Genomic DNA, 23,700 nt, shown 5'->3' with positions numbered 1-23,700 from the left:
AAGAGCGGTAACACAGATGCGAATGACTCCAGCACTTCCAAAAATGAACTAGCGCCATCTGCTGCAAAAATGCGTCATGACTTTTCCGACAACCCGACATAAAGCACCATGAGCCTGACATCCAATTCCAGAACACCCGACCAGGCTCCAGGCAAGGCCCGTCGTATTCCTGTGCTCAGATTTATCACATGGGAAGCCAGAGAGGCTAAGCAAAGACTGACGCTACTTCATCACATGTACAGGTGAACACACGTATGAAAACCCAGGCACACTCTACTCAGGAAACGCTACTGCAACTCCTGGGTTAGAAACCTGACACGCGACTACTCATTCCCTAAAGGAAAACCGACAGACTAAGTACATTCATTATAAAAATCTTATTTTACCTCCAGATACAAGCACGCCATCGGAATTTACTGTCAATGTGTTAATAATGGCATTATGACCAGAAAGATTCTGAATGAAACTTCCATCAGGGAATTTCCACTGTTTTATGTTATCTGGAGAACCAGACGCAAACGTGTAACTGAAATAAGATGGAAAAGAATTAATGGCAAGGAAATCAAGTTAAATAAAATGACGGGCTTTTAAAAGCTTTTGTACATATACTCAATCTGTGTAACATCAGCAAAATACTACTGTCCTAGCAAGCAAGAAGTAAAAAATATCAAGGCATTTGCTCCAAGTCGAATCGAACTTTCAAAAAATTTTAACTGCATTTGAAATCAGAGAGTCAAGTTTTACTCTCGTCTCCCCAGTGCTCCGCACTGACTGGAGCAGCAGGTTCCAAATGCCTTCTCTCACAGAGGAGGCGAAGGGTCACGCTTCTATCTTGGCGAGAGGGAGGGCAAGACGGGGAAAAGGACTGCAGAAAAGAAACAGGAGGCAAGTGGACCAGAGCGAGCAAGCGAGCAAGCGAGCAAGGGGAAGAGAAGGAGCCAGGGAGACAGAGAAAGGGAGGAAGGAGGAGGAGGGAGAAGAGTAGGGGGAGGAAGAGGGAGGAGAGAGGAGGGCAGGAGGGGGAGAGAGGGGGACCGGAGAGGGAGAGAGGGGAGCAGGGTGAGGAGGAGAGGACTGTGCCCAGGAAGGTTTGGGGAGAGCTCAAACATGCAGGGCGCTGGCACCGGGCTCCACTTTATACCCAGCCACTGCACCCTCCTATTCTGACACGCAGCATTTAACCGTGACTTTTCATTGCCGCGTTTTCCACTATTCATTTGTCACTATGCAGAAGGGCCTCCCCATCTTACGTGGCCATAAGCAGAGTGGTACACAAGGAGAATAAAGGAAGTGCACGCTCCTGAGTGGCACAGCCCGGAAAGGACAGGCACCGACAACTCCCACACGCAGACCGAGAGGTGGTGTCCCCAGCACCACACCAGGACTTGAAGGGGAAAGAGAAGCTAATCAGGAAGACACACGTACTGTCGTGGGTGGAGAACCACAGCCCGGACCGACTTCTTGTGATTTGTTAGGGTCACTCTTGTTTTCCCAGCCACCAGATCCCACAATCGTATTGTAGTGTCATGGCTTCCTGTAATGAAAACACACCCACTTCTCAAAACACAGACAAGAAAAGCAATGCGAGGGTTCAGTAGAATAAGATACAGAGTGTTCTTCTACACACACACACTGAAACGCACATGAAAGTCGAACCGCTTCTTGGCTAATTTCTTCATAGTTCCAAAATCCCTGATTTATTTTAAATTTAATTAAAAATGCAATAACACTTTTATTCATTGTCAACTGAATAGCTAGAACAAATGCAAATTACGAATGAAACAAATATATGATTTTATGTACCAGTAGCAGGGAAGGGAAAAATTTCAGTGATTTTTCTTTTAATTAATAAAACACATCAAGTAAAGAAATTATTTTCTAATATTAAAAGTAAAGATAACACTGGGCGGCTGCTTTTGGTTGGGGGCCGTCCTGCACCTAAGGCAGGAAGATAGTGGCTGCAAAGACGACGAAAAAGTCGCTGGAGTCGATCACCTCTCGGCTCCAACTTGCTATGAAAAGTGGGAAGTACGCCCTGGGGTACAAGCAGACTCTGAAGATGCTCAGACAAGGCAAAGCCACGTTGGTCGTCCTCACCAACTGCCCAGCTTTGAGGAAATCGGAAATAGAGCACTATGCCATGTTGGCCCCAACTGGTGCCCCTCCTCTACAGTGGGGATAATGCTGAACTGGGCATAGCACGTGGAACACACTACAGAGCATGCACGCTGGCTATCACTGAGCCAGGTGATTCCGATATCATCAGACACATGCCTGAACAGACCGGTGAAAAGTAAATCATGCAATATTTTTCTTTAATAAAGCTTGCCAGAGCTTGTTTTCTTAAAAAAAAAATAAATAAATAAAGATAACATTAAGCTTATTTTGAGCAAAATATGATATTAGAATATTTTGTTCTCTAATTTGAATTTCCTAGACCAATAAAGCTGACACTATAAAATAACTGTATTTCTTTAAAGTTATTTAATTTTATTCATTCATTCATTTTTTCCCCCATTCATTTATTTTAATTGACTAGAGAGAGACAGAGAGAGAAAAAAGTAAGAAAGCAAGCCACCAGATCTGGGACTTGAACCGTTGTCAGCCCTGTGGGAATGTCCAATGCCTTAACCACCAGTAATTACATTTTTACAAGAGGTACTTTATTTAATTTTATTCATCTTCATCATCATCATCATCATTTTTAATTTGACCATAGAGTAAGAGAGGGAGAGAGAGGGAAAGTGAGAAAGCAAGCTACCAAGTTTAGGACTTGAACCATGGCCGGCCATGTGGGAGTCCAGAGTCTCAACCACCATGCCACCTGCCAGTACCAAAATTAAACAGATGTATTTAATAGTAAAGTCTGCAGTCTAACATTACAAGATACTGTATATGAGCTATTCTATAATATTGGTTCATCAGGAAAATCATGATGCATTTTTTGCATAGAAAAACAAGAAAATACACCATGATTTTCCCGATGACCTAATATAAAAATAGTAAGAGAATTGAATGGATACATCATGATTTTCCCGATGACCTAATATATAAATAGTAAGAGAAATGAATGAAACCTTACAGTAAAGATTTACAAATACACAATAAACCTCAAACGCCCATTACTGAAATGCATAACGACACAAAAGCACTATAAATCGTGTGTAACCTAGTGAAAGGCCTACTGAACATAACCTGCAGCTACGGTTAAACACATGCTGCTGTGGTCAGCAGTAAGTTAGGAAAGTCCTCATCATACCAGTAATAATCTGTGGTTCTGCGGCCTGACACCTCACCGTAGCAACTGCATTTGTGTGTCCAGATAACGTGTGTACACTGGCTTTAGTCCTCACATCCCAGATCTGTAAAACAGCAGACGTACTGTCAAACACAACAGGTATCCTTGCCTCGGCGGGTAACCGCACCCCTCCGAGGCTGGGACTTTACTAGGCAAACGTGCGTAAGGAAAGAACGATCGATCCACAGGCTGAATGGAGGGTACAGGTAGGAGGAAGCTGCCAAGGGGGAAAAAGAGCTGGAGATCAGGGTTTTAGAAGTCTAAGAAAAGGGGAGGAACGAGCGAGAGAGACGAGCTGGAGATCAGGGTTTTAGAAGTCTAAGATCAGGGGAGGAACGAGCAAGGGAGATAACGGGCAACAGCTGTGGAGACAGACAGCATATGAGAACGCTGCAGTTCGGGGTAGACCCCAAAGCAGCAAACATGGGGGGGGGCTACAGAAGAACGAAAGCTGAGATGGAAAAACACATGTGTCAAGAGACTGAGGAGCCAGGGTCAGGGTACGGACGGTGTTGGCAGCAAAGACAACTATTTTAATTCTCCACCAAGCAACGCGGCCTCCCAATAGCAGCCACGCCCAGAGCAGCACGCTGACACCGACACACAGCCGTCTCGCTTACTCGCGCAGTTGAATCTCGACTGCAGGTCACCAGCACGTCGATCGTTGGGTGCAAGTCCAAACCGTACACCGCGCTTAGGTGGCCATGATAATGCCGTATAACCTGAAGATAAAGCAGAGCAGTGAAAAGTCCTACGATCAGAAAGATGGACAGTGGCTCGGACTGGCTGCATCCCGACCCACGGGCCCACCTTGTTATACTCCAGGTCCCAGCATTTCACTTGCTTGTCCTCCCCGCAGGAGAACAGGTATGGGCTCCGCGTGCTGACGATCACGCCCCGCACGGTGCTGATGTGCCCTGTCAGGGACAGCTTCAACTTCCCGCTAGCCAGGTCCCAGATCTGCAATCACACAATATTTCTTTCTTCTTTTCAATGGTTATGCCAAAGCATATTTTTAGAATCCTAATGTCAACTAAATCTCTTAAAAAAGATACATATGAGCTGGACGCGTGTGCGTGCGTGCCCAAGATCCCAGGAGAATGGAGGAAAAGGGATTGCGGCATGGCCTTTCCCCCTCGGGGGTGATTTCTCGCTTTCTGTCTCTCCCTCTCTCTGTCTTTCTGGCGAGCGCACACGCCCTGTAGCAAAAACCTCTCAAAAAAAAAAAAAATAAAAAGATACATCTGATACATTTTTATAAAAATGTAAAGATTTGCAAAAGGATTCCCCTCCAAACTAAAATGTAAACAAACGAACAAAGAGGTCATATTCATAGTGAGAAAGTATTTACAACGGATAACAAAAGGTTAACATTATTTTTCAGTTTTGCTGTAGGGCATGAGCGGTCGGGGAAGAGGGAGAGGGAGTGAGAAATCACTCCCCGGGAGGATGGCCATGCCACAGCCCCTTCTTTCCTATTCTCTTCTTGAGAGTTTGGGCACGTAAGCATACGCGTGTGTACACACACACACACACACACACACACACACATACACACACACAATGTGTTTTTCAAGCTGCTGGGTCCAGGACTTGAACTGTGAAGCTGGCCATGTGGGATCCAGCCCCTTAACTTCCACACCACCTACTGGTCCCAAGGTTAACAGTCCTAATGTAAAAAGGATATCCTTGATAATAAAAGAATGAATAGCATGATAGTAAAGTAGTCAAAGACAGCAATAACTTAAATCCTGTAAGTAGAAAGGAAGGTACGAAACTATTCAACCTCATGAGCTATTCTGCACAGACAGCTTTAAAAAGATGAGATCCCCTTTCACTTATCAACTACTAGAAATGTTCAAGGGATACACAATCAACATGTTCTCTTCTCTTATATTCCAAGTATCAAATCACCCATTTTGGAATTTGTACTTTAGAGTATTAGCCTTAAAAATATTTGACTTGATAATTTTATTTCTGGGAATCTACCAACAACAAAATAATTTGAAACATAGAAAGGGGCCAGTGGGTGGCATGGTAGTTAAGGAGCTGGATTCTACACGACCAATAGCATGGTTCAAGTACCATACTGGGCAGCTTGAAAAACATGTGGGGGTACAGGTGTGTGCATGCCTAAAACCTCGAAAGGAGGGATAAATGGAGGAGGAAGAATCTCAGCATGCGCATGCCCACTGGTGGGTGCTCACTTTTCTCTCTCTCTCCAGCAAGCACACACACCCTCTGGCAAATTTAAAGAAATAAATATAAGACAGAAAAATCTTTACACATGAAGATTACAGAATAACTTGAAAAACACCTTACGGACTGTCAAAATGATATAATATTATGCAACCATTTAAAAAGCTGTTAAGGGCCAGCAGGTGATGTGGAGGTTAAGGTGGCTGGTTCCTACATGGACAACTTTGCGGTTCATGCCTTGGACCCCGCAACTTGAAATTATGCCAGGCATGTGTGTGTGTGTCCAAATCCCGAGAGGAGAATGGAAGGGAAGGGACTGTGGCATGGCCATCCTCCCTGGGCTACGATTTCTCACTTACCCTTTCTCTCTCTTCATCTCTCTCTCTGGCAAGTGCACGTGCCCTATGGCAAAAGCTTAAAAGAAAAATAAAAGATGTTGAATTTTTCACAGGAAAATGACTGAGACAATGTTAAGTGAATAAAAACCAGGATACAAAATTACATATCAAGGGTGATTTTTCAGGCCAGCTCCATAGCTCAGTGGTTAAGCACAGTGCATGGTTCAAGTCCTTGCCCTGGTGGCTTAAAAGACACACTGGGTATTTGTGCATGTGCCCAAGGTCCTGACAGGATGGAGAAAAGGAGGAAAAGGGCCTGCAGTGTGACCAATCTCCCTGGGGGAGGCGCTTACTCTCTCTCCCTCTCCCCCCTTCCCACTTGGTTTCTTCTCCCTCCCTCCCTGGTGAGTAAACGCAACCTTTGGCAATTAAAGACAAAAAAAAAAAAAAAAAAGATTTTTTTTAAAGATACACATTTATACACATAGTAAAAAAGCTTAGAAGTGGCACCAGCAGATGGTGTAGTGGTTATATCACTGGAGTCCCATGTGGTTGACAGCAGTTCAAGTCCTGGACTCAACGGCTTAAACTCACATGGAGCATGTATGCGTGCATATCCAAAACCCTGAGAGGACAGTGGAGAAGGGACTGCAGCATGGCCATCCCCCGGTGGGGGGGGTGTGACTTCGCTTTCTGTCTCTCTGGTGAGCACACACACCCTAGAGCAAAAATCTCTCTTCAAAAAAACAGACAAACAAAAAAACCCCTCAGAAGTAAATGTACTAATGGATATGTACAAAATAAATACTAAAATAAATCCACCCGAATATCAAACTGCAGTAGAACTATGCACGGGTCTATGTTCTTCTGAAGTTCTCTGTTAAACGTTTCCTATAGGTGAGCATGGGTTAATACTGAAACCAGGGAAGGGGACCTTGAGGATCAGGGATCAGAGGAAGGTAGTCCGCACACTGACAGGAAGTCACTGTTTCATTACCACTTTTTAAACAGATCATTTACTCGGAACTCTTACTAGTACAGACACATTTTTCTCCATACTCAGGTCTAAAAAATCAGATGGGAGGCCAGCAGGTGGTGTGGTGGTTGAGGCACTGGATTTCCCACATGGCAGACTGCAGTTTGAGTCCCAGATATGGTGGCTTGCTTCTCACTCTCCCTTTCTCTTTCTTTCTCTGGCAAACTCATGTGAAAATAAAATAAATAATTCTAAACAAACAAACAAACAAATAAATAAATCAATGAAACCAGACGAACTGCGGTCGCAAATTCGGAAACAGAAAACAACTCACAGCAAGTGTAAACCGACAGGACAAAGGTCTGTTTATCCTTTTCTTCCTCCATTACCTTTATGGTTCTGTCAGCAGACCCAGTAACGAACCACTGATTTCCCGGTTCCACGGCGATGCAGCGAACCCAGCCCAGGTGCCCACTGATGACCTGTGGGGGACAGAGAGAACTCAGTGACACACGGGGTCAATGTACTTGGTGTGAACCCGACCCAGGCACGACTGCCCCACCGTATCTTCAAATCAGACATGTATGAGATCTGCCAGATTTTGGAAAGACAGGAAGTTATCTTCACTGGGTAAACAGACAGCAAATGTGCTGCCTCTAAAAACTACAGTTATGTCATGACATGAAAAAAATGCGCTATTAGCACACAAAACACAACAGGTCTCCAAGGCGTGGCGCTAACTGAAGACAAGTCCCCGTGAGCACACGCCACTCCAGGCCACTCCTGCGGCACAGCGGACAGACACTGCAGGGACAGGAGCAGACCTGGGGGCCCGGAGTGAGGGGGCGTAACTATAAAAAGCCGGCACAGGGGGTTTCTGAGATGGTGTCACTTATGCTTTGGTTGTGGCAGTGGTGACCCGAATCTACACATCTACTGAAATTCATTCAAACTCACATTCCTGAATTTATTGTCTGCTCTCCTTACTCATTAGTCTTCCATCCAAATTTTACACTGTATTTAATACGATTAGATACGATGATCAAATTCAAGTCTTTTACTGTATTATCATTTTAAAAAGAAAAATGTTAAGATTCGGGTAGCTGGGCCGGCATGGTGGTTAAGGTGCTGGACTTGTACATGGCCAACTGTGGTGTGAGTACCAGACCTGGTGGCTTGCTTTCTTTCTCTCTCTCTGTCTGTCTTTGGTGAGCACATGTGCCCTAGAGCAAAGTGAAAAATAGTAATAATAAATAAAACTAAGTAATTCTTTTAAAAAAATACAGTTGGCATGTATTCCCTACCACATACATTTTATTTTAGATGGGATACATTTTGAATCATTTAATTTACTATAGTTGAAAAAATTATTGGTAGGTCCAAAGAATTTTCTTTATATGTTTTCCCTTCAGCTTATAAATACTTCACATTCCTAAATTTTTGTCTGCTCTCCCTTACTTAGCAGTCTATCCAAATTTTATACTGTATTTAATACAAAATACAGGTACAGCTCTGACTGAAGGAAATTTCCTTCCTAAGAGGTCTTTTAAGTCAGTGCTGAGCCCCTTCTTATCCCCTCCTCAAATCAATCTGCCAGTTTTCATATTCATCCCTTTCCTTCATTATTCTGTTCTTCAGCCCTGGTCAACAAGAGCAATCAGGGCCCACCCAGGGAAACAGATGCAGACTCACTCACCCTGTAGAGCTTCCACGGTGGGTGCCATTGGGGCTTTGGCATTGTGGGGGCCTTTTTAGCCATCAGTGCAGAATTCTTGGTGTTACCAGTCTCCATAACAATCTAAACATGTGAAAGAGATTACGTCATTATTAAATATGTCATAGCTAAAGTTTCATGTTATCAGTTCACACAAAAGTCAAAAGTTCAAACACAGCAATCAAAAGAGGACATTTATAAAAGGTTTTTTTTTCCTTAAACAAAGGGAAAAAAGTGAGAATTATTTTTGTACCAAGAAAATGATCCTAGGACACCTATCAGAACTGTATTTTCTTTACATTAATTTTAAGCAGAAGTTAAAAAGCCTCAGAGGGGCAGATTATCATTAAAAGCACATTCATTGGGGACCAGCAGTTAGTGTAATGGCTATGTGGCTGGACTCCCATGTAGTTGACCGCGGTTTGTGTCCCGGACCCAGTGGCTTAAAACTCATGCCGGGTGCATGTGCATGCGTGCCCAAGATCCCGAGAGGAGAATGGAGGAGAAGGGACTGCGGCATGGCCATCCCTCCTGGGGGGTGATTTTTTGCTTTCTGTCTCTCTGTCTCTGTCTGTCTGGAGAGTACATGCGCCCTATAGCAAAAACCTCTCCAAAGGAAGAAAGAAAAAGCACATTCACTGTGTATGAACTAAAACTCGGCTCCGATTACCAGCTGACTAACCTTGGGTAACATTAAGAAACCTCTCTGCCTCTCATTTGTAAGAGGGGAGAACAATGCCTATATCACAGGGCTGTCACAGAGATTAAGTAGTAGTAGATGCTCTGTGTAACTCCTAAATGACTCCAGACATTTTAGATGGAGCAATGGCGCTGCCTCTCACTGTCACATCTTAACACTGACTTACACAGCAGAGGAGAGACCCACAGCCCCTTCTATGTGTCTTCCAATGTCTTATCTATTTACTTTTATGACAGGGAGTACCTGCATCTGCATCACAGAGGAGACAGAGACAGAAGCTCCCACAGCAAGGTCTCACACAGTGCACTCCCCTTTCCCCAGCCCTCCGGCTCCACACAGTCTGTGCCTGGCCCAGGAATCTGAGCCTGCAGTCATGTGGCTTCCAGCCTTGCGGGTCATCTGCCATCTGCCTTTACTACTGTCCCTGAAACCACTTTCACCAATAGCCAAAGCAACTATTTACTGACAACCTGAGAGCTTAAGAATTACTACTGGCCCACAGCAGCCAGGCCATGTAAGATATTTAAATACTACTTTAAAAGTTGTACTAGTTGTACTGCTGGCATGGAGGTTAAGGTGCTAGATTTCCACATAGCCAGCCACAGTTGAAGTCCCGGACCCTGCGACCTGAAAAACACACTGGGCCTGTGTGTGTGCATCTGGAGAATCATAAGAGGAAAATGGAAGGAAGGGATTATGGTACAGTTTCTCATTTTCCCCCTCTCTCCATCTAGCAAGCGAATACGCCACATGGCAAAAATCTTAAGTGGGGCAAGTGGGTGGCACAGTGATTAAGGGACTAGACCCCCGTATTATTTGACTGTGGTTTAATTCCAAGCGTGGTGGCTTGAAACTCACCCTGGTGTATGTGCATGTGTGCCCAAAATCCCGAAAGAATGGAGGAGAAGGGATTGCAACGTGGCTCCCGCTGTCCCACTCTGAGAAGATGATTTCTCGCTTTCTGTCTGTCTCTCCAGTGAGTGCACACCCCCTAGTATGAAATTTCTCTAAAAAAAAAAAAAAAAACTTAAAAAAACTTAAAAAAACATTATATGGGGACCAGCAGGTGACGTAATGGCTATGTCGCTGGACTCTCGTGTCGACCATGGTTCGAGTCCCAGACCTGGTGGCTTAAACTCACACTGGGCACGTGTGCGTGCCCAAGATCCTGAGAGGAGAATGGAGAAGAAGGAACTGCGGCATGTCCATCCCCCCTGGTAGTGATTTCTCACTTTCTGTCTCTGTCTCTCTCTCTCTGTCTTTCTGGCGAGTGTGCGTGCCCTACAGCAAAAACCTCAAAAATAAAAAAGTTAGACCAGCTGTGGCATCAGCAGAAGACATGGTAGGTAAGGCACTGCATCCTACATGGCCGACTCTATGGCCCAAGTCCCAGACCCAGCAGCTTAGAAAAGCGTGCCAGGAGCCTGTGTGTGCAAGCACAAAACGCCAAGATGAACACGGAGGAGGGACTGCAGCGTGGCCATCTCCCTAGGGGGTGGTTCCTCACTTTCCCCCTCTTCTGTCACTCTTGGTAAGTGCATGTGACCTATGGCACAAAAGTCTACTGAAAGAACAAGTTGTATTAGCTAACATAGCATCTATTGCTAGCGTCTACCCATTCATCCCCAAAACCTTTAGGCCCATAAAGTTCCTGCCCTCAAGAAGCTTGAATTGGGAACCAGCAGTTAGTGTAATGGCTATGTCGCTGGACTCCCACGTAGTTGACCGCGGTTCACATCCCGGACCCGGTGGTTTAAAACTCATGCTGGGCGCGTGTGCGTGCGTGCCCAAAATCCCGAGAGGAGAATGGAGGAGAAGGGATTGCGGCGTGACCATCCCCCCGGGGGGTGATTTCTCGCTTTCTGTCTCTATGTCTCTGTCTGTCTGGTGAGTGCACGTGCCCTATAGCAAAACCTCTTAAAAAAAAAAAAAAAAAAGCTTGAATTATATTCTTCTGTGGTGGCAGAGCATGGACAGAAGCCTGCTCCGAGTGGGAGTGGATGAGCGGGTAAACGATGCACCGGGAGGGTCACAGATTCACTCACTTCATAAGCTCAAAGCTCCTGGCACAGCACACTGAGGAAGTAAGCCCACACCTATGGCAAATGACAGCATAACAGAATTGAGCTGCAGGTTCTCAGGTGTTCTTCCTGAAACTACTCTCACCAACAGTAAAAGCAACGATTTACTTGTAACCAGAGAGTTCACGTATTTACTTTTTAATTGTCAGAGAGCACGTGCCCTCGCTAGAGAGTGAGCGGGTGGGTGGGCGGGTGCACGCATTTTCCTCTGTATCTCCATCCTACCAGGATTTGGGGCACCCATGCCAGCGTGTTTTCAAGTTGCTGGGGCCAGAATTCAAACCCCTGTTGGCCGTGAGGGATGCAGCTCCCTATGCACAGAGCTTAACGACAGAGCAGCCCAGAGTTAGGTTCTGAACGCTCACTTACAGGACACTTCTTGCATATTCCCTGAACATCATAATACCAACAGCACTCAACTGCAACTGTATATGCCAACTCTAAGTTTAATGAACGAGACTTTCATATCTAACATATCACGAGTTTCAGAATAACACTTGCGTTTTTAATAATGGGTAATAAATACCAACATCACATTATCTTCACCAAAATGTGTACTACAAGGGGCTGGGCTGTGGCACAATGGCAGCGAATGCTCTCCAAGGCTGACCCACAGTGGAGCCTCTGGCATCTCACCCAGAGACCTCTTGTCCTCCCCCACAGAAGAAAGAACTTAAAAAAAAAAAAAACCACATAGAATGTGAGGTCTTCAAAATGTTTATGAAAAATACGTTATTATGAAAATATGTGCAAACTGCCAATTTTTTGCACCAAAATAAACGTACACTTTAATTCCATTTTCCACAAACTTTCTGAGTTAGCCTCATATGTCTAACATGTAAGTACACATAGAAGTATCAAAAATTTAAATTCCAAACAAAAATGTCAGTGATCGATACTTGGCTTCAGGGCTATGAAAGATTAAGGAGCAGCCAGGCTGCTGTTTACCTTAACGATTCTAAGGAAGTGCTCCTTTCCTCAATACTTAAGATAAAGCTTTGGGATAAAAAGAAATGAGACATGTTCCAACACTCGGAAACCTGCAGGGCTGTCTGCTGTGGGAGACTCACCGAGTTCACGGCCGTGGGCTGAGGACGGTCGGCAGCCCCAGGGTGCCGGTACTCGCTTCCACCAGGCGCTGTACGGTTTGCATCCACCCTGAGGAAAAGGAGTACCGTACTGTAAGTAATACCTCCAGTTACGCTCCTACAGAGCCAGCCCTCCACCTTAACTTTGCTAGCTCTGACAGAAGAAAATGTCATATAACACAGTTATAAATGAACACGTTTAACAATACGGAAGACGGGAGCAGTGAAATGTTTCTGGAATCCTGCAATCACCAAGCGTCACGTCTCATACCTGGCCTGAGAGGAAGGCAGTGTCACCGCTAAGGACTGTGCAGCTGACTCACTTGGCATTCTTTGGATCTTGGTATCTGCTGTCAAAGCAACTCCTGTTGCAATAAAAAACCAATTCCTTTTAGTAGGTGTCTTAGTTTTCATTTATGTGCATATAAAATAAAATACTGAAGGAAAACATACACTAAATTATTATCTCTTAAAAAATGTAATTACATTTCATTCATCTTTAACTTTTCACAAATAAATATTGCTTAAAAACACAACTTAGAGGACCAACAGTTGGTGTAATATTGCTGGACTCCCATATACTTGACTGTGGTTCAAGTCCTGGACCCAGTGGCTTAAACGCACACTGGATGTGTGCGTGCGTGCCCAAGATCCCGAGAGGGGAATGGAGGAGAAGGAACTGCAGCGTGGCCATGCCCTCTGGGGGAGAGAGGGTGATTTCTCACTTTCTGTCTCTCTCTTTCTGATGAGCGGACATGCCCTATAGCAAAAATCCTCTCCAAAAAAAGAGAAAAAAACACAACTTGGGCCGGCTGGTGGCACAGTAGATAGGGCAGCTGGATCCCACACGACCGCACGACTGACTGGGCAGTTCGAGTCCCAGACCCACAGGCCTGGAAAACATAGTGGGTGCTTGGGCATGCATGCCCAAGATCTCAGGGGGAGACGGGAGAAGGGATGTGGCATGGTCACCCCATCTGGGGAGTGCTTTCTCACTCTCTTTGGCGTGCACACAAGCTTGATAGCAAGTTTAAAAAACAAACAAAACACAACTCAATAAAGGCACTTTGGTAATAAAACAGCCTAAGATAGTAAAGTTAAATTCTATTATGTTTGGATATCACCTTCGAAAGCAAAAATTAGACAATTCCTCAAGTACTAACGTGATGCCTTCAAGAGCGTTAAGTTACTGCAGAAAGCATCCAATCCCCCTTTTCTCTCTACACAAGCTCTTTCTGTCCTCCACCCCATTATGCGGGCCACTCCTCCACAGACACACACTCATTTTTATCACCCCTGCTTCTACAACAACACTTCTCTAATATAAGCTTAGTGAGAACTGTATGTCTGTCGAAACCACCAGATAAACTTGGCGAGCAGTCTTACTGTCTCCAAACTCCTGGGACAGTGCCTGAAAAAACATATGTGCTTAAGAATGTCTGTTGAGGGACCAGCAGTTCGCGTAATGGTTATGTCGCTGGACTCCCACATAGTCGACCACGGTTCCAGTCCCAGACCCGGTGGCTTAAAACTCATGCCAGGCGCGTGTGCGTGCGTGCCCAAGATCCCAAGAGGAGAATGGAGGAGAAGAGATTATGGCGTGGCCATCCCCTCTGGGGGATGATTTCTCACTTTCTGTCTGTCTATCTGGTGAGCGCACGCACCCTATAGCAAAAACCTAAAAAAAAAAAAAAAGGATGTCTGTTGATGGGGCCAGCAGGTGGCGAGGTGTGGTGGTTAAGGGTGCTGGACTCCCACATGGCTGAAAACAGTTCTAGTCATGGAACTGGCAGCTTGCTTTCTCACTCCCCATCCCCACTCTGTCCTTCTCTGGTCAAAATAAAATAAATGAGCAAATAAAGCTGAAAAATAATTATTTTTCAAAAAAAAAAGTTTGCTGAATAAATGACGTGAATATCAGCTAATTACCCTCAAAAAAGCTACGTGAGTGTATCCTGTATCTTACAAGCAACGAGGATCTCATTACTGACTCATTCATGAAAATTTATGTGGCAATAAAATAAGACAGTTTCCACGGCTCAACTTACCTGGTCCTGGTGGATATGGGTGTGTACCTGTCACCAAATATTCAACCTCTTGTCCTTAAAAAGAAAAAAAGAAAAAGAAAGGAAAAAAATTAATCAATGGTAAATTTACCTTACATATAAGTACTATGAAATAATAAATTATCAACTAGCGTTCTCAAATTATCCCGGCTAAACTCAAGCCCCAGAGGTGAGAGAGGTTGATCACTTACTTGCTTTCCCCTCTGTAAATCACATACACGGCCATCTCCTTGCACAATTTCCAATGTGAGGTCAAGAAAGCTTGTGCATTTGCTACACATAAAGGCATGCAGGGGCCTTCCTACCAACTGACAACCCACTCGGTTTTTCTTCCAAGCAAATGGTTTCCTAAGGAATCTTGGATTTTCTCTATTCATCTCAATGTCAGAACTTAATTTCATCTTTCTGAATTACAGCCAAGACAGATGATCTCCCCAAACAGGAAATAGTCTTCGAATTTCTCCTTTAGTCCCCACTGTGAGTTTCTTAATTTCCTAAGAATTCCTGCCACGATTACACCACTCATTTCATTTCCCATAAAAGGAAAAACGCCACCAATCAATCTCACTACTCCCAGGAGGAAATGAAGTCTTCTGTTCTAATACGGGAAGAGCCTAAGGAACACCAGCAGTTCTAGGGGAGGCACTAACGGGGCATTTCATTTGTTTTCTACCTTTAAACTTCACTCGTCTAAGTCTTGACGTTTCTGATAGCACCACACTCACCTTGATTGGCAGGGTACTGTTTATGAGCGTACGAATCCGCAGTATTCTGAGGGCCCTTCTCTTTAAAATTTTCTTTTGAAGTAGGCATATGCAACACAGGGCCATACTCGTTACGAAGCTTGATTGCCATTTTTCGTTTGTGACTATTTAAAAATTACAAACATAAGAAAGTATCCATAAACGTATTTGCCAATGCAAATGTTTACATATGGCCAGGAAACAAGTCTTTATACAGCATAAATTTGCCCAATCATGTAGAAAAGGTTTCTAGAAACTTTTTTTTTTTTTAAAAAATAAGGATTTTTGCTCTAGGGTGTGTGCACATGCCAGAGACAGACAGTAAGAGAGAATTCAACCTCCAAGGGGGATGCCCACACTGCAACCCCTTCTCCTCCATTCTCCTCTTGGGATTCTGGACACACGTACACACACGCCCGGCATGACTTTTAAGCTGCTGGGCCCAGCCCTCAAACCATGGTTGGGTGCCCAGCGATGTAACCATTACGCCATCCAGTGATCTCCTCTAGAAACATTTTAAAGTCAATGGTATTTTCAAGAATCCAAAATTTCCAAGTGCATTTCTGTACCATATCTTACTTTTGCTCATAATCCATCACACATCATTCACGAAACCTAGGTGGTATTTTAGTTTGTAAACTAACAGATACGAAACCTTTCATGATGAGTGATGGAGGCGCCAACTGACCTTAAAATATATAGAAATCAATAATGTACCCTTTAGAAAGCCTCAAAATCAGTATACTCTCTGTGTCTAAATATCGAAATACTGAAAAATCCCATATAAAGCTGGCCCAAGTACTCAATTAGTTCAGTATTTTAAAAAGAAACGCATTTACAATACTTTTAAAAAGAGTCCACTTAACACTTAATACATTAAACAGAAACGCTTATTTAAGGAATTAGAGTTCAAAGGAAGGGTAAAGAACAAAGAAGGAACCCTGTACACAATGCAGTCCCAGACTGGAGCTGGAAATGCAGAACCAAAACTATGCCCTCACTCAAAAGTCTCCACCATAGTACCGAGAAAAGGAGGAGAGGTGCTGGCCAGGTACAATTCCAGCTCAGCAAGGCTCTGAGAGAGCGGGAAGCTGAAAGCACATACAAAGTGAATGATTATAAAATAAAATACCCAAAAGACACTCCTAATTACTGAGTATTTGTAAAATGTAATTAATGAATGACATCTGTACTGCCGAGGCCAAAAGAAAAAGTTAAATCGGCTTAAATGATGTGAAAGTGACCGACTAGCGTGTAAGCTGTCGGTATTAATATAATTTTAAATGCGTCAGCCATGGAAACAGGACTATACCTACCTCTCTTCATCCAAAGGCACAGGTTTCCCATTGTCAGCTACAAACATGTCGTGGGTCCTCTTCAAAGACCTGAACACGAGTGTGTGTACGGAATGTTTCTGCACCTCCTGGAGAGAGAGAGCACCATTACACATCTAGCTACAAGCCACACATCCCATAATAACCTCCATCTGCAATTGTACATCTATCAGTACGTAAACCGCTTTATACCACCCTCCAAAGCCACTCCTAGCGGGCCACCGGAGTCAAGTTCAGAGAGGAGGACGAGGAGGAAGCTCTTCTTTGGCCAGAACCCCAGGTATATTGCAACCGAGCAATGCCTGGGATGAGTCATGACCTAATAAATATGTACTGATCTATCGTTCTGTGTCCCTCCGCTAACAACTGAATGATGAAAAGGCAGCCATGGTCCCCGTGCTCAAGAGAAAACAGACAAAAACAAGCAAAGTAATTCCACCATGTTGGTAAGTGCTATGAAGGCAACAAGGAGCTGAGTCTGAGAACAAAGAACTGAGCGTAATCATGAACGGTCTCTCTGAGATGCTACTGATGCAGAGAAAGTTCTTTGCAAAGAGCAGAGATAGGAAGAATCCAGATCCAGAGGAATAGCATGTACAGAGGTGTTCAGCCACTGAAAGAATGCGGAGAGCGCAGAAAAGTTACTGTTAGGTGAGATTGTGGCTTGATGTGCAAGATGAGGTGGCAAGGGTAAACAAGGTCGGAATGTCCCAGGGTCACTTCAATCATCACAACAGACTATGTGTTTGTTCTAGTAACAGAGGGACTCAAGAAAAGCACGACCAGCTTATGCTTCAAACAGAATAATTCATACAACCAAAAATGGAAGCGTGGAGACGAGTGGGAAGCTAATGCGCCAGGACAGGCTGGGCTGCTGGGCTGAACTAAGGTGATGGCAGTGAACGTGCACAGGATTGAACGGGTCAAGAACGACCTGCGATGAGGACAGGCCTGCTAACAGAATGGCCGCTCAAGCTAGGAGAAAATGTGCAAATTCAAGAAAGGTCGTTTTCCCGGGGTAGAACTGGAATAAGAGATGAACTGAAGGAATAAAACAACCCGGTAGTCTTCCAGGACGGTCACCGCCACGACCCTGCCGACCCTGCCAGGGCGAGGACCAGCGGCGGAACAGCAGCAGAGGCCACGCCTCCGAAGCCGGCGCCCGGCTCCCCAGGGTGGGCCGAGCGCCGGGCAGTGTCTCAGCAGGCTTCCCGCCCGGACTTGGCCTCATCGCCTTCTCAACCGGCCTCTGCCCCCGAAACCATCAGGAAGAGCCCACCCGCCTCGGCCGACAGCTGCCCTCGTCGCCCGTTCTCCGCCGACTCCCAGCACTCTCCGCCCCCACGCCCGCTGCCAGAGAAAAAGAGCCCAGAGCACCCGACTCTCGAGCGCCCAGGCGGCACCCTACCTCGACCATGGCGCTGCCCCTTATTCCTTGACCCGCAGAGAAGAAACGCTAATCGCCGACGCAGAAAGCACCGCCACAACCAGGCAGCGCCTTCCGGAATTGGGCGCCTGGCGCCGGATGTGACGTAAGCTCGGCGCCCGCGCTCCGAGAGCCGGTCAGCCTCGGGATCCTCTCGCTATCGCCCGCCTCCGGGGCGGACCCTGGGGCGGAGCCACCTGACGGGGCGGGGCCTCGGGCGGGGCCTCGGGCGGGGGCGGGGCTTCCAGCGGCGCCTGCGTGGAAGGCTTGGCTCACCTGCTCCGGCCTGAGCGCAGCAGTGGCGAAACGGGACCCGAGAGGGTGGCAGCGTTCTCTGCTTTGCTCTCAGCCGCGTGCTTTTTGGTTGGTTGTGCTCTGTTCCCGGAGGCTTTATTGCGTTTCATATGAGAACTGAAGAAATCGGTTCTAGGGCCGGTCTGAGGAGGGTTGCTTCCTCTTCGGTCTCCCAGCCCTGCGGCAGCATCTATCTGGAAGCACTGAGGCGCCCTTGCAGTCCTTAGCGCGTGGAAACGATTCCTCTTACCAGTCCAGCCAATTGAGGGACTGTTAGGAAACAATTGTTTCGGCTTGAGGAATTTTGACTTGTAGATATGCAAAATATCAGCAATTTTGCTTAACAGCATATGACAAAAACCCACATTGATTTTCTGCTGTGTAGATTTTTCCTCCAAACTGCATAACGCTTGGTCCTAATCCTGTGCTGAGGCAGCTTCAGCAATCCCGGGGTACAAAGCCGGTAGGAGAAGCGGGAAGCACGCAGCTGGGGCCTGAGCCCTTTCTGTTCGCTGGCTCCCTGGTGCGGAAGTGGTGATGTTTAGTTCTGTACTCTACCCAGGTAAAAGCTGTGGTGGGAGCCATCCTGCTCAGTTCTTGGTAAGAATTGATGGAGTTGGACATTTGCGAGCTTGTTCAAGCATTCCCCCGCCCTGCTTCCTCCTTCACCGCAATGAATTTCGTTGGTCCTGCCCCTGTTAGGGATGAATGCACAGACCCGGCGCGATGTTCCTGGTACAGTAAGCCAGCTTCAGAGACAACCAGAGTCGGCCCGGAGGGTTTCATTCAGGAAGGTACCAACCAGAAGAGCGTGGAGTCCAGGATTTAATGTCTGTCTCCACCATTGAGGGACCAGCAGGGCTTTAAGCTTAAATCAGGAATGTGACAACTCAGGGTCTGGGGGCAGGGATGCAGGGACTTCCAGGACTGTTCCTATGATGTCCTCTTCGATGGATGGTGCTGTGTTTTTGATTCTGGGCTGCCTAGAGGAGGGTTCGGAGCCTGGTGTTGCCGCCAGGTATCTGGGCAAAGAACTCTAGGCCGAGAACTCTTAGGGCACCTGATCTCTTACGTCTCTGGGCGCTGCTGTGACTGTGTCTTGCAAAAGTGGAACAATGAAGACTGTCGCGGTGTGGTCACTGCAGGACGCGCTCACGGTGCAGAGAGTGCCGATTCATCAGGGAGACGGCGCGAGCTCACCTTACTACTTAAGGGACATTACCCAGGACTCCAGGCTGTATTTCTTTTTCTTTCTTTCTTTCTTTTTTTTTTTTTTTTTTTTGAGAAGTATTTGCTCTAGGGCAAGTGGACTCCCCAATTTGCTATAGGGCACGTGCACTCGCCAGACAGACAAAGAGAGAAAGAGGCAGAAAGTGAGAAATCACCCTCCCCCAGGGAGGATGGCCACACCGCAATCCCTTCTCCTCCATTCTCCTCTCGGGATCTTGGACACGCAGTCACATGCGCCCGGTGAGAGTTTAAGCCACCAGGTCTGGGACGGGAACCGCGGTTGACTACATGGGAGTCCAGCGACATAGACATTATGCTAACTGCTGGTCCCACATATTCCTTTTTTTAACGTGGTAAATACTATATTTAAGAATACTACAAAGAAAACTTATTTTTCCTTCTTGGGCTGGTGTCATTCCCAGGGCATTCTGCTTATGTTTTGAGAAGGGAAAAAATATCTATTGAAAGTACAGCAATGTGAATCAAAACACTCATTTACAAGTTCATTCTTTTTTAATTCCTTCAAAATATTGAGATCATACTTTTACTTTGAAAGTACAATCATCTGTGAATTTGAGTTTGTCCTAAGAACTGATTTTGTGTAAAAATGGCCAGTAATGGTAGACCATGTGCAAGGTGAGGACTTGAGATGTATACTTCAGGAATTAGATGTTTTAAGTTACTAGAGGGACCAACAGATGGCGCAATGGTTATATCACTGGGCCAACAACGTAGTTGACTCAGGTATGAGTTGGGGCCTGGGGTCTTAAAACTTAACTCTGGGTGCGTATGTGCCCAAGAACCCAAGAGGAGACTGGAGAAGGAGGGATTGCAGCGTGACCACCCCCCTACCCCACCCCACCCCGCGGAGGGGTGAGTTCTCGCTTTTTGTCTCTCCTGGTCTCCAGTGAGTGCATGCCCCCTACAGCAAAATCCTCTCTCTCTCAAAAAATAAAGTTACGTAGGGACCAGCAGTTAGCATAATGGCTAACTGGACTCCCACATAGTTGACCACAGTTCGTGTCCTGGACCCAGTGGCTTAAAACTCACGCCGGGCGTGTGTGTGCATCTGACCAAGATCCTGAGAGGAGAACGGAGGAGAAGGGATTGCAGCGTGGCCATCCCCACTGGGGGTGATTTCTCGCTTTCTGTCTCTCTGTCTCTCTCTCTCTCTGGTGAGCGCACGCGCCCTATAGCAAAAATCTCTAAAAAAAAAAGTTACGTGTAGAGAGTAATGATACAGAGAAGAACGTGATTTTAAATGGCAGTAAAACCGACAAAGTAGGCATGATTCATGAGTCTACGGCAATAACTTCTAATCGGGCCTATTAATTTGTTGTATATTTAATCACTGGGACGCATTTATTTATAAATCTAGACACGCAAACACATTTCAATGATTAGGGTCATTGCATTATCACTTTGCTCCTTTTAATGAACAGAATAATGTCATCTATTTGGGAGTTTATTTTAGATAGATACAGAGCACAAATGGCTCCCATAGCTCCTTCAAAGACTGCGTGAGCTACGTTTATTGTAAGCAAATTCGTGTTTATGTAGAAATATGCATTTTTTCTTTTTCTTTTTTTCTTTTCTGGAGAAGGAATCCATGAGTTTCATTGGGTTCTTGCAGGGATCTAGGACCCAGAAAGGTTGGACCATCCCTCAGAGGAGGCTGGCTCACTTGTGCTCCTCCACTCCAACAGTAGGGGTCACTATTGTTCTTCATAAGGGCTCAGGGGGTTTTCCTTAAAGCAGACTTGGTGAATAATTTATTAATGGAATATTAATATTATGTCTCTTTGGGACCTTCTTAAGCAAAATTCAAATCCAGGGGTCCTAAAAGTGTTTATAATTTGGTCACATTATTTTAAAAACACCATTTGATTTATGTTTATGTATACGTATGATATATATACATGTGTGTATGTTGTGTGTATACATGTTACATGTTTTATAAAGTTGAAAGGCAAATGAAAACTTGGGACGATATATATATAACATTTATGTTAGCCAAAGGACTCATTATATTGATATTTAAAAAGTTCTGACAAATGAAGAGAAGAACAACCCAATAGAAAAAGTTATATTTTAGGCAGTTCACTTTAGTGATTAATAAATCTAAATAAAAAAGACCGTCAGTGTGCCTCATCATGAAAGAAATGTTACAACAGCAATGCGCTATCATATCTCACCCAACCGATTGGCAAGACAATTTTCAATTTCACACAAGGCAGTTTTGGCAAGGATGAGGGAACAACCTAAATAAATATTGATGAGAGTATAAAAGGAAACAATACTTCTGACAGGCAGTTTAGCAGGAAACTAATAATTTTTTTAAATTAAATTTGCTGTAAGAGACATTTGCTCACCAGAGAGAGACAGAGAAAAAGAGAAGGAGGGAAAGTAAGAGAGCACCCCCATAGGGGTGGTGCAAAGAGAAGGAGGGAAAGTAAGAGAGCACCCCCAGAGAGGTGGTGGAGCCCCTCTCCTCCACTCTCCTCTTGGGATTTTGAACACACGTGCACACCCCATCGGCATGTTTTCAAGCCACTAGGTCTGGGACTCTTAACTGCGCAGTTGACCATGTAGAATCCAGCTGACTTGACCTCCACGCACCTGCTGGCTCTAATAATAAAGATTTTTGCATGCCTTTTGTCACAATAGATTCACTTCCAAAACATGTACTTGGGGTGAATATATGCATACGCTCTGTGTGTGTGTTCCTCTTCACGCGTGTATGTGTATACATATGAAAGATATAAAATATCTTAATATGTTCGCTTTCCTGGGAAAAGACTAGCATATCCATAAAGAGAACACACAGCCCTGTGTGTGGGCAACACAAAGAAACTGCACTCCGGTAAGTGAGGGATAGACAGCCGGAACCGGGCTCAGCGCCCTCTGCCACCTCTCAGCGGGGTGGCCTCGGAACTCCTTTTTGTAACCCCCCATGTGACCATCAAACACAGAGGGCCGGTAAAACGTGGCTGGCTCCGTAAGCTGTATCTCAGTAGCAACCCCACTTGTTTTATACACGCACACAGAGATGGGGTGGGGTCGGGGAGCTGTTTATACAGCTAACATAACCGAAAATGTCAGAGCTCAGCTTTCTCAGACTGGCAGCTTCTGTTTACATCTCGATCTAAACGCACAGTAGGCCTCAATACGCCCCCAAGGAAGCCTAGTCTACCAAACGTTAGTTCCCAAAGTAGATTGAAAATTTTTTTTTTTTGAGAGGTTTTCACTATAGGGCCTGTGTGCTTGCCAGACAGACAGAGAGAGAGACATAGAGACAGAAAGCGAGAAATCACCCCCCAGGGGGGATGGCCACGCCGCAATCCCTTCTCCTCCATTCTCCTCTCGGGATCTTGGGCATGCACGCACAAGCGCCCGGCGTGAGTTTAAGCTACCGGGTCCGGGACGCGAACCGCGGTCAACTACGTGGGAGTCCAGCGACCCAGCCATTACGCTAACTGCTGGTTCCCTAGACTGAAATACTGAAACCATGGCGGGATTGAGGGGATTTTGAATCCTGTGTCCTAGAGCACACTTCATCGGGGTGAACCTGTCTCCCCGCCACCCCGCCCAGCTCGTTCTTGCCCACTCATTCCCTGGAGAAGACGAAGACTTCTGCCTCTGTGCCCTGCCCCTGCGCTGGTCCCCTGCTACTGGAAGCAGCGTCCTGTCTCCCTGACTCATAGCCAGGCACAGTATTCATCTGAGTCCTTCCCGTGTTTCCCTTCTCTGTGTCTATGTTCTTTCCCACGCTTATCTCTAAGGCTTATGTTTTCTTTCTTTTTTTAAAATTAATTATTTATGTAATTAATTCCATTCATTATTATTTTTTTGGAGAGTTTATTTTTGTTTTTTGTTTGTTTGTTTTGTTTTGTTTTGTTTTGTTTTGTTTTGTTTTGCTATAGGGTGCATGCACTCACCAGACAGACAGACAGAGAGTCAGAAAGCAAGAAATCACCCCCTGGGGGGATGGCCACGCTGCAATCCCTTCCCCTCCATTCTCCTCTCGGGATCTTGGGCACACACACACACGTGCCTGGCGTAAGTTTTAAGCCACCGGGTCTGGGACTCGAACCACGGTTGACTACGTGGGAGTCCAGCTACAGAGCCGTTACGCTAACTGCTGGTCCCAATTATTATTATTTTTTAATTTGACCAGAGAGAGACAAATATAGAGAGAAAGGGAAAGTGAGAA

General features: G+C 45.5%; 1 protein-coding gene across 1 annotated transcript in view; it reads right to left on the bottom strand.

The window, feature by feature from the left end:
- PLRG1 (pleiotropic regulator 1) overlaps positions 1–18,062 on the bottom strand; it is a 21,325-nt gene extending 3,263 nt beyond the window's left edge. Inside the window, exons 1-13 of the mRNA XM_006170599.3 lie at positions 17,946–18,062; positions 16,520–16,626; positions 15,186–15,328; positions 14,443–14,496; positions 12,666–12,759; positions 12,377–12,464; positions 8,508–8,609; positions 7,201–7,293; positions 4,109–4,258; positions 3,919–4,020; positions 3,260–3,362; positions 1,426–1,534; positions 387–526 (exon numbers count right to left, since the gene is read on the bottom strand). Coding sequence (XP_006170661.1) covers positions 387–526; positions 1,426–1,534; positions 3,260–3,362; positions 3,919–4,020; positions 4,109–4,258; positions 7,201–7,293; positions 8,508–8,609; positions 12,377–12,464; positions 12,666–12,759; positions 14,443–14,496; positions 15,186–15,328; positions 16,520–16,626; positions 17,946–17,954 — 1,294 coding nt within the window. The 5' untranslated portion in view covers positions 17,955–18,062. The remainder of the gene's footprint in view (positions 1–386; positions 527–1,425; positions 1,535–3,259; positions 3,363–3,918; positions 4,021–4,108; positions 4,259–7,200; positions 7,294–8,507; positions 8,610–12,376; positions 12,465–12,665; positions 12,760–14,442; positions 14,497–15,185; positions 15,329–16,519; positions 16,627–17,945) is intronic.
- Between the last annotated feature and the right edge of the window lie 5,638 nt (positions 18,063–23,700).

The sequence above is a fragment of the Tupaia chinensis genome, unplaced genomic scaffold (assembly GCF_000334495.1).
Source record: "Tupaia chinensis unplaced genomic scaffold, TupChi_1.0 Scaffold148680_1, whole genome shotgun sequence".
NCBI classification, from domain to species: Eukaryota; Metazoa; Chordata; class Mammalia; order Scandentia; family Tupaiidae; genus Tupaia; species Tupaia belangeri.
This window is presented reverse-complemented; position numbering and strand designations above follow the sequence as displayed.